Source organism: Paroedura picta, chromosome 8 (assembly GCF_049243985.1).
Source record: "Paroedura picta isolate Pp20150507F chromosome 8, Ppicta_v3.0, whole genome shotgun sequence".
NCBI lineage: Eukaryota > Metazoa > Chordata > Lepidosauria > Squamata > Gekkonidae > Paroedura > Paroedura picta.
Window position 1 is genome coordinate 19,847,114 of NC_135376.1, and position 10,071 is coordinate 19,857,184.

A 10,071-nucleotide genomic window follows, 5' to 3' on the forward strand; every position below is an offset into this window, starting at 1 on the left:
ACAGGCCTGGCATTCCTTGGAGGTCTCCCATCCCAAGACTAGCCAGCGTCAACCTTCTTTAGCTACTCAGATCTGACGAAATCCAGATAACTTGGACTGTCCAAGCTTGCTGCTATTTCTTGGTGTGCCTCTCTTTACCCCAGTAGGGAGATTTGAGGGGTGCACATGCAGTCACACACATACATGCACAAAAAGTCTCTGGCAGAAATGCTAGAATGGGTGGTGCACTGGCATGAACATAGCACAAAGGGATCATTCTAGCATACCACATAAATGAATGGGCCATGGTGAACTGCAACAGAATTAGACATGGTTTAGCAATATCCTTACTGGATGGTCTTTCTGTAGGTTGCACAAAGGTGTGTATGTGCTGAAACAAAACAGAGGTGGCTAGAAATAGATTGCTGGATCCTGTACAGCAGGGTAGTCAAACTGTGGCCCTCCAGATGTCCATGGACTACAATTCCCATGAGCCCCTGACAGCGAATGCGAATGCTGGAATTGTAGTCCATGGACATCTAGAGCAGTGGTCCCCAACCTTTTTATCACCGGGGACCACTCAACGCTTGACAATTTTACTGAGGCCCGGTGGGGGGGGGGGTAGTTTACTCCTCTACTCTCACCCACTGCCCTAATGCTCTCTGATCACTATGGTAGTGTTTAAACATCCCTTCAAAATAAGATACAGACGCGCCACAACAATGAACATAAGGAACATTTTATTTTCATGGAAATTTTAACTCATGACAATGACAAATCAATGGGAACCCTGAGGTTTTTTCTCTGCAACGAGATAGTCCCATCTGGGAGTAATGGGAGACAATGACACCCGAAGTGTGTTGTAAAGGGCCGGGGGGGGGGGAGAAGGCGTTCTCGTGGCCCACCTCCAATTAGTCGAAGGACCACATGTGGTCCGCAGCCCACAGGTTGGGGATCGCTAATCTAGAGGGCCACAGTTTGACTACCTCTGCTGTACACAATGCATAAGCACTTACATTGAGGTGAAAATGGCCAGGCAACGGCTACAAGGCCTTTTTAAGGCATTGTCCTCTTGTGCGCAAATGAACAGTTTTGTGGCAGTGTATAAAAGGCACACAAAATGTGTTCAAATACTATGGCTGGTAATTGGTAGATTGCATATATATATGCTCTCCCTGTCCTTGCTCTTCTTTAGTACAAATTAGGTGGTATTGGGGAGAACCAAAAATACAACGCAGCCAAGTGGAAAAAAGCCCCCAAACTTAAATAGTCCCATTCACTCAAATCAACTGGATTTCCAAAAAAGAGAGAGTATTTGACAGCAGTGCTCAAAGTGTCACCTACTCTTTCCAGGTAAAAAATCTATTTAATTATCCCAGTTATTGCCTTTGCTGTTCCATCGAATACCGTCATTTCAGTACCATGCAAGAGCTGGCGTCAGTGTCCTCTATTAGTCCTGTTATGAAAGAATAAATGTGTCCTTAGAACACGGCCAGCTTATTTGCTGGGATGGGGCAATTAAATCCAGGAAGAAGAGAGACAGGTTTGGCTGGGCACGGAAATGGAATCCCAGTTCCAATTTGCAGCATTTGGCCAAGCTGTCGAAGGCCTGATGGATCCTGATTGGCTTTCTCCTTCCCGCCTCCATCTGTGTCATCCAGACTTTTGAAGTGATTGGCTAAAAGTAGGCTTGGAGGTAAACTTTGTGCCTCTCCCCCCCCCCCCAAATGGTGACTGGGTTTAAAAAGAGAACTCTTGAGCTATAGGATCACCTAGGAAACTGTTGTCCTGGACTGAAGCAGTGGGGGGGGGGGGGTCAAGTCTGACCTAACATGCAAACCCAGCCAGGCCGCGCCAAGTTGCTCAGTCTTGGACTCATTCCTTGGGGGGGGGGGGGGGGAATCAAGGCTCCTTGTAAGGAAAAGGCTTAGGTAAAGCAAGATACCTTTTCATATTTCTTCTCCATATCCTGCTAAAGCTGTTCACTGATTGCTCTCAATTATCTGTGCTTTCTTGGATTTATGTTTAGTCACTGAAGATTAATTTTATTCTCAATCGATTGATGGCATTTACCGAAGGCTGCTTGGGAAATCTTACCCATAGGTTACACTGGCCAGCGTGCGCGCGCACACACACAGATTTTCTGACCTGCAAAATGAGCCATGTTCAACAATGTTCGTTTTGTGGGTGCCTATCCTACTGGAAACAGAAATCCTAAATCCCAGGGGGTTAAAAAGGAAAGGATGCAAACCTCCGGTCCCTTTTGGTTCTCAGCAAAACTCACCACAGGGAAGATCCCTGAGAGGCAAGGTGGATCAAGGCACCTGGGGCACCTGGACACTGAGTGGAATGGGCTGGGTCCAACCTATGCCCAGGGTGGGTAACTGTGAAGAAGAGAGGAAGGAGTACACCAGAGAAAACATCCAGAGGTCAAAGGTGGGGTGGAAACTGCCGGACATCAACCAAAAAGAAAGACGGTATAGCTAGCATCATTTTAATATAAAGCATTTAAATCAAACAAAAAGATACAGTGTTAAATTAAGACAGTGATTAATTCATAGACTTTTCTAAGTGAACATTTCAGCAAGAGTCTCTGGGTGACTTAATAAGTCAAGATATCGATCCAGGGTGAAATTCAGCCACTCGCTCCGATTTTTCTTGTGTCATTGAAACAGCAGAACTTTCGAGCAGTCAAATTTTGCTGACGGTTCCCTGCGATCACCTCTCCTGGAGGCGAATCAGCTCTTGGCCTTGCCTTTTTTGGCAGGAAGTTGTCCCGTTGCTTCTAAGTGTTTGTTAATTATTTCTTCCTGTGTACTGGGGGAGCAGGGCTGGTATTTACTGTATTCCATTGTGTATTCACCTTTTCCCTGGGGAGGGAAGAAAGTTCCAAGTTAGGGATGAACATCTAAGCCAGGGGTGGGCAAATTGTGGCCCTCCAGAAGTCCATGGACTACAATTCCCATGAGCCCCTGCATTTGCTGGCAGGGCCACAGTTTGCCCACCCCTGATGTAAGCTATTAAAAGTTAACACAAAATGTAATGGCACTTTTAAAAATGGTCGCTCAACCATTCCCAACATGTTGCCCGTGGGCACCACGGTGCCCATCAATGCACTCCTTGGCACTTGCTTCTTCCCCACAACAACCAGCCAGTCCTGACTGATTCCAGCCCCTCTGTGCACTGAGACATCATGGGAGGAAATCCTGCTGCTTTCCCCTTTCCAGCGAAGCCCCCTGCACGTCCCTGAGGGTCCAGAACTCTCATGACCAGCGCCAGGTGCAGTAGGGCAGCTGCAACCATAAAATGGAAGCTGGCCTCCATGAACTGAGCAAGTCCTAGCAGATGGAGAGAAGGCTTTTGCCGAGGGAGGAGTGTGTCAACAGGCTCTGCTGACTCTCCCCGTTTCCCTCCCGGCTTTGCCGTTCTTCCCAGAATTGCCCTGGGGTGATCATAAGCCGCCTTCCCTAGACCCTTCCCGCTTCCCTTGGCCTTGCTTATTCTGCCCCTCCTTCCACATTCTACCCTTCCTTCCGTGATTAGCCGAAAGCAGCCACACTCCCTCTACTTGCTGCCACGGGAGCTCTGCCAGTCCCTGTCAGAAGTGTGACAACAGAAGTGATGTGACACAGGCAACAGGACACAAATGTGTACGCTTATTTCTGGGAATGGATGGTTTCACACGACTAGAAACTAGCTGCTTGCTTACCTCTGTGCAGGACCTCAATTCCGACGCATAGCCAAACATATTGTTCAAGGGAACCTGGTGACAAATGACATTGGATGTATAATTTTATGGGTAGAAAATGATTAAATCTGCTTTAACATTAACACACCCCTCCAAGAATACCTTCTTACTCAGGGGTAGTCAAAGCTGCGGCCCTCCAGATGTCCATGGACTACAATTCCCATGAGCCCCTGCCAGCGAATGCCAGGCAACAGCTACAGCGAATGCTGGCAGGGGCTTAAGGGAATTGTAGTCCATGGACATCTGGAGGACCACAGGTGGACTACCCGTGCAACAGAGCACTGTGGATAGAAAACAGCAGCGTCTGAAAGTGCTTTGGAATGCTTACGTCAGCGTAGAGGGTGAAGTAGCCTTCTGCTCCGTCCTGCCCGGTGATGATGCCCTGACGACGATTGACGCTTGCCATCACCACACCCTGGAATTCGTTGGGTGCCACGACCTCCACGGACATAATGGGCTCGAGAATACACACCGTTGCGTTTGCCATAGCTGGATAGGGGGAGGGGAAATATGATCAGCTAGGACGCCATTATCCTCACATATATGTTGTTCTAGCAGTATTTTTTATTATATTTGAACACTGAAAGTGGAAGATACAAAATGGAACTAGGAGGACATGTCGCAATAGATGTCCTCTATTAATAACATCCATAAGGCAAAAGCAGTACAAGCAGAGATCCAAAGACAGAAAGCAACTGCGCCGCAACAAATTAGGAACGTTCCTCTCGTGTCCGATAGTAAAGTGCCAATTCCTGGTATGAACCACATGAATGCATGTGAACCAGACCCTTGATCCGTCAATGTCAACACTGCATACTCAAGACTGGCAGTGGCTTCCCAGAGGGCTCTCACATCCCTTACTACTTGAATGGAGATGCCGGGGACTGAACCCGGGGCCTTCTGCATGCCAAGCAGTTGCTCTGAGCTATGCCCCCCTCCCTCCCCCCCCACCTCCCGAAGCAAGGCCAGGCTGTCACAAACGAGGTTTCTATGTACTTGGAGAACTCTGCAGGTATACAGAAAGCCATGACTCTGTAGAATTAAACCTGCCTCCCGTGAAAAGTGTGTGTGGGGAGGGACTCATGAAAACTAGCCTGAGAATGATAGAATATGTTCCCGGAGCATAGAAAACGGGAGTAGCTGAGAATCACTTAAGGAGGAGCAGGTAGAAAGAGAGAGGTGGAGAAATGAGTCTGCCACAGCCCCTGAGAATGTATAAAATCCTAGAGAGGCAGAATTAATGTCTTTGTGCAAGCTAAATGCCTAATAAACCTGTGATTTTTTTTTTAAAAAAGCATATACACTGGAAAAATGAATTGCCACCAAAAGTTTACTTAGTGCGAACAGCATCCTAAGCAAAACACAGTGCCGAGAAAGGTGTTTCCTATCCAGAGGGCTTGCAGTCAAAGCTGTGCATGCTTTCCCGAAAAGAAACTCCATCAAATACAAGGGGAGTTTCTTCTTGCTTCTTCTTGCACAACCCACGCACGGGGTTGTGTTGTAGATGTGCTAGAGGCAATCAAGGTGAGAGAGGGTAGGAGGGAGTGAGAAATCAGGGTTCGTGTTTGACAGAAGAAGAGCTGGGTTTTTTATTCCCTGCTTTTTCACTACCCGATGGGAGTCCCAAAGTGGCTTACAAACATCTTACCCCACAAGAGACCCCCTTGTGAGACAGATGGGTCTGAGAGAGCCCTAAGAGGACTGGGACTAGCTCAAGGACACCCAAGCTGTCTGTGTGTGGAGGTCTTTAACCACAACACCTTACTGGCTGAGACTGAACAGGAAAGGTATTCCAGGAATAAAAAGATATAGGAGAGAAAACATACGTGCTAGTGTGAGCCCTGGAGGTCAATGAGCATGCTCGGAGACTGGGGTGAACTGTGGAATTGTAGACAGGGGAGAAGAGCAGGGCTCAGAACCATCCGTGACTGGAAGCTGGAAATGGACAGAACTGAAGAAGAGCTGGCCCTTATGTGCCGCTTTTCTCTAGCCAAAGTAATCTCAAAGCATCTTACAATCGCCTTCCCTTGCCTCTCCCCACAACAGACACCCTGTGGGGTGGGTGAGGCTGAGAGAGCCCTGATATTACTGCTCAGTCAGAACAGGTTTATCAGTGCTGTGGCGAGCCCAAGGTCACGCAGCTGGCTGCATGTGGAGGAGTGCAGAATCGAACCCGGCATGCCAGATTAGAAGTCCGCACTCCTAACCACTACACCAAGCTGGCGGTGTTTGGTGCTTTTGGGGTAGGCATCTGCAATAATCTGAAGGGATGAGAGAAAGAAAGGCAAAGGGCCTGCAAAGTCTGCAAAGCGGTACCTTGTTTCATTGCGCCTTCGCCAGCCCTGATGAAAGAGATTTCGTTTGAATCCACCATGTGATTATCGCCATCCTCCAGGACAAACCGTACCCCGGAAATCTTGTGACCCGACAAGGGGCCATTCTCGCATACGTCACGGAACCCCTGCAAAGAACGGCCTCGACATTACACAAAGCTTCACAGAAACGCAGGCTGTCCGAGGCAGGGGGAGCGGACTAGACGACCCGCATGGCCCCTTCCGACTCCATGCTTCTATATGCTAGAGCAGGGGTAGTCAACCTGTGGTCCTCCAGATGTCCAAATGCTGGCAGGGTCTCATGGGAATTGTAGTCCATGGACATCTGGAGGGCCGCAGGTTGACTGCCCCTGTGCTAGAGAACGCAACTGGTAATGCAGGGAGAAGAACCCAGCAAGTAATGATCTGCTGCCATCACTGATGGACTAAAAAGGTCCTGCCGGAATTGATACCGAAAGTCTTGAGACAAGAACTTCGGCTCCAAACTGTGAGTCACAAAGGAAGCGGCGGTTGAATTTATGTGCTTATAATATTAATCAAGTTTAAGGGTATGACTGTGCATATGGAGAGAACAGAACATCTCTGTTGGATTCAGCTGGATTGTTTCTTTCCTTACAAAATACAGAGAAACGTTACCTTTTCAATGGCTGGCAGAAACTGCTTTGGGACATTGGTCCCAACAGTTCGGTCATCAAACTCCACTTTGGTGTTGTTCTCTGGATCCAGGGGTTCTAGAAGTCCAATCACCCTACCGAACTGGCCAGCCCCACCACTCTGTTTTTTATGAGTAAAGTCAAACCTGCAAAACAAAACAAAACACAGCCATGATGTTGACCAGGAAAAGCACTGCCCAATCTTACAGCTCATGTGAGCAGGCAGAGACCGATGCCAACACCCCCAACTTATTATTTATCATTATTATCATTATTAATTTTTAGACCGCCATTCGCCAATTGGGTCTCAGGGCGGTTTACAACATAAAACAGTTAAAAACACAATAAAATCCCCATAAAACCCCCAAATTTACATCATACAACATATAACGTATATAAGCGGCAGTGATTCTAATCACAATTGCCCAATTTCCCCCATGTTCATCCTGGTAGGAAATAATATTCAGAAGAGGGTGGAAGTCATTCTAGTAGATCTAACAAATGATCCCGATGTTAGAGATCTCAATATTGGAGGGTATCCTCAGATGGATTAACGGGAGAACTGCCCTGGCCTCAACCATATGCCTGGCGGAAGAGCTCCATCTTGCAGGCCCTGTGGAAAGCTGGTAACTCCTGCAGGGACCTCAGCTCTTCCGGGAACTCATAACACCAGGTTGGGGCCAGGACCGAGAAGGCCCTGGCCCGGGTCGAGGCCAGGCAAACACCCCATGGCCCTGGGACAACCAGCAAATTCATACCTGCAGAACGGAGTGCTCTGTGGGGGGCATAAGCAACTTATGGGGTGCCTTTAGGTTTACTGCAAAGTCTCTATGCAGGGGTGATAGATTGCTGTTATTTAATTTAAATGCATTCAAAAATATTTATATGCCTGCCTTATACCCAGACCAAGGCAAAGACTTTTCATCTAAAAAATATAAATGATGGTGAATATGACCGATTTCTATGCATATGATTGACTCAATTATGCACTGTGTGGAGATAGGAGGCAGAGAACAAACTCCCTCCACCCCACCCCCCACATACACACTCTTCCACACTGCTAGAATGTGTGGGGATCTAATGAAGCCGATAAAAGGAAATACTTTTTTGGACAATGTATATTGAGGAATTCACTGCCTTGAAAGGGGATTATAAGGCTTCCTGGAAGAAAGGTCTTTAACTCTTAGCCATGAGGGCTGAATGGCATCTCCACATTCAAGTAACAATGTACCAGCTGCTAGTAGAAATGGTTGGGGGTGGGGAGACTTCAGCCTCAATGCTCCCGCTTGTGGGGCTTCTGAGGCATTTAGTAGCCCCTGAGGAAAGAGGACCCCAGCCTAAACAGACCAGGGCTCTTTTAACCTTCTTGTCCTAGAAGTTCCAGGGGTTACATGCCTTAAACAAACCTTGGTATATTATTACTGTGTCATAATCAGGGATCCTCAACCTGTGGTCCTCCAGAGGTTCATGGACTACAATTCCCATGAGCCCCTGCCAGCAAATGCTGGCAGGGGCTCATGGGAATTGTAGTCCACGAACCTCTGGAGGACCACAGGTTACTGCCCCTGGTCATAATTAGACTTCCAGATTAGACTTCTGTAACTCGCTCTACGCGGGCCTTCCCTTGTCTTTGACTCGGAAGTTACAGCTGGTCCAAAATGCGGCTGCCAGGGTCCTCACTAGAACACCTTTGAGGGCCCACATTCAGCCGGTGCTTCGTCATCTTCACTGGTTACCAGTCTGTTTCCGAATCAGATTCAAGGTATTGGTATTGACCTTTAAGGCTATACGCGGTCTGGGTCCCATCTACCTGCGGGACCGCTTGGTTGCTTATGCCCCCCGCAGGGCACTCCGCTCTGCGGGTATGAATTTACTGGTTGTCCCGGGCCCACGGGATGTGCGCCTGGCCTCAACCCGGGCCAGGGCCTTTTCAGTCCTGGCCCCAACCTGGTGGAACGAGCTCCCAGAAGAGCTAAGGGCCCTGCAGGATCTACCAGCTTTCCGCAGGGCCTGTAAGACGGAGCTCTTCCGCCAGGCATATGGTTGAGGCCAGGGCAGCTCTCCCACTAACCCATCAGAGGATCCCCTCCAATATTGAGATCTCTAACACCGAGATCATGGTTAGATCTATTGTATTGGTGCCACCCTCTTCTGAACATTATTCTCTCCACCAGGCTGAACTAAGATCAGAATTGTGACCACCGCCGCTATATGTTATGTGATATGTTATATGTAACTTTTAATTGGGGTTTTTATGGGGATTTTATTGTGTTTTAACTATTTATGTTGTAAACCGCCCTGAGACCTATTGGGAGAAGGGCGGTCTAGAAATTAAATAATAATAATAATAATAATAATAATAATAATAATAATAATAATGACATTGATCTCGACCCACACACCATACAGCCCGAGTTAGATTTACAGTAGGCCTCAAAATTCTGGAGCATTTCAGAGCACTAAAGGGATACTCCTGGGCATTTTCCTCCCTGGCTGAAAGCCAGGATTCGACTGACCGTTCTCATGAAACATGGTGTTGGGGGAAGAGTATGACAGGTACTGCGGACTGGCAAAAAGTCAAATAAGTGGCTTCTAAATCAAACCAAGTGTGAACTCTCCCTGGAAGCCAAAATGACTAAACTGAGGCAATCATACTTTGGCCACATGCTGAGAAGCATCCCTGGGAAAGGCAATCAGGCTAGGAGAATTTGAAGGTGAAGACCCAACATGAAATGGAGACTCCATCAATGCAGCCACGGCCTTCAGTTTGCAAGACCCGAGAAGGGCTGGGCTTTTGGAGGTCGGTCATTCGTAGGGTTGCCAAAAGTGATTTTATAGCTTTTAACACACACTAATGATTCATTCCTCCCCTCCCCCGAAAGGATTTCCAGGTTATTGCTGACCATCTGACTCTCGTTATAATCACCACTGCACATAGGTGGCAACATAGAAATTACAGTATACTTGTTGACGATGGATAAGGGTGGACCTCAGAGATATAAGGGGCCGAGACAGTAACCTTATAGATGTGTACGGCTGTTAGTACGAAACCAACATGAACCCGGGAATCAGTACCTGGATACTCTCATTGTATCAAGCTATATGTTCACTGACTGTAAATGAGACTTACTCAACACATGTACAATAAAATCAGAGTCCAGGAGCACTTTTAAGACCAACAAATATTTATTCAGGGCGTGAGCTTTCGACTGCAAGCACTCTTCGCCATTGTGCTACTTCAGACCAACACGGCTACCCATTTGAATTAGCACCTGTACAAACGTCAAGCATACAGTGTGCACAAAGCATACATGCACTCAGTGTAACCTGCGAACAGGGCCTGAGACGGCATAGTTCA

General features: G+C 47.7%; 1 protein-coding gene across 1 annotated transcript in view; it reads right to left on the bottom strand.

Annotated features, from left to right (window-relative positions):
- Positions 1-2,459: 2,459 nt before the first annotated feature.
- GFM1 (G elongation factor mitochondrial 1) overlaps positions 2,460-10,071 on the bottom strand; it is a 38,022-nt gene continuing 30,410 nt past the window's right edge. The window contains exons 14-18 of the mRNA XM_077348582.1: positions 6,697-6,859; positions 6,044-6,188; positions 4,056-4,216; positions 3,689-3,742; positions 2,460-2,849 (exon numbers count right to left, since the gene is read on the bottom strand). Coding sequence (XP_077204697.1) covers positions 2,718-2,849; positions 3,689-3,742; positions 4,056-4,216; positions 6,044-6,188; positions 6,697-6,859 — 655 coding nt within the window. The 3' untranslated portion in view covers positions 2,460-2,717. The remainder of the gene's footprint in view (positions 2,850-3,688; positions 3,743-4,055; positions 4,217-6,043; positions 6,189-6,696; positions 6,860-10,071) is intronic.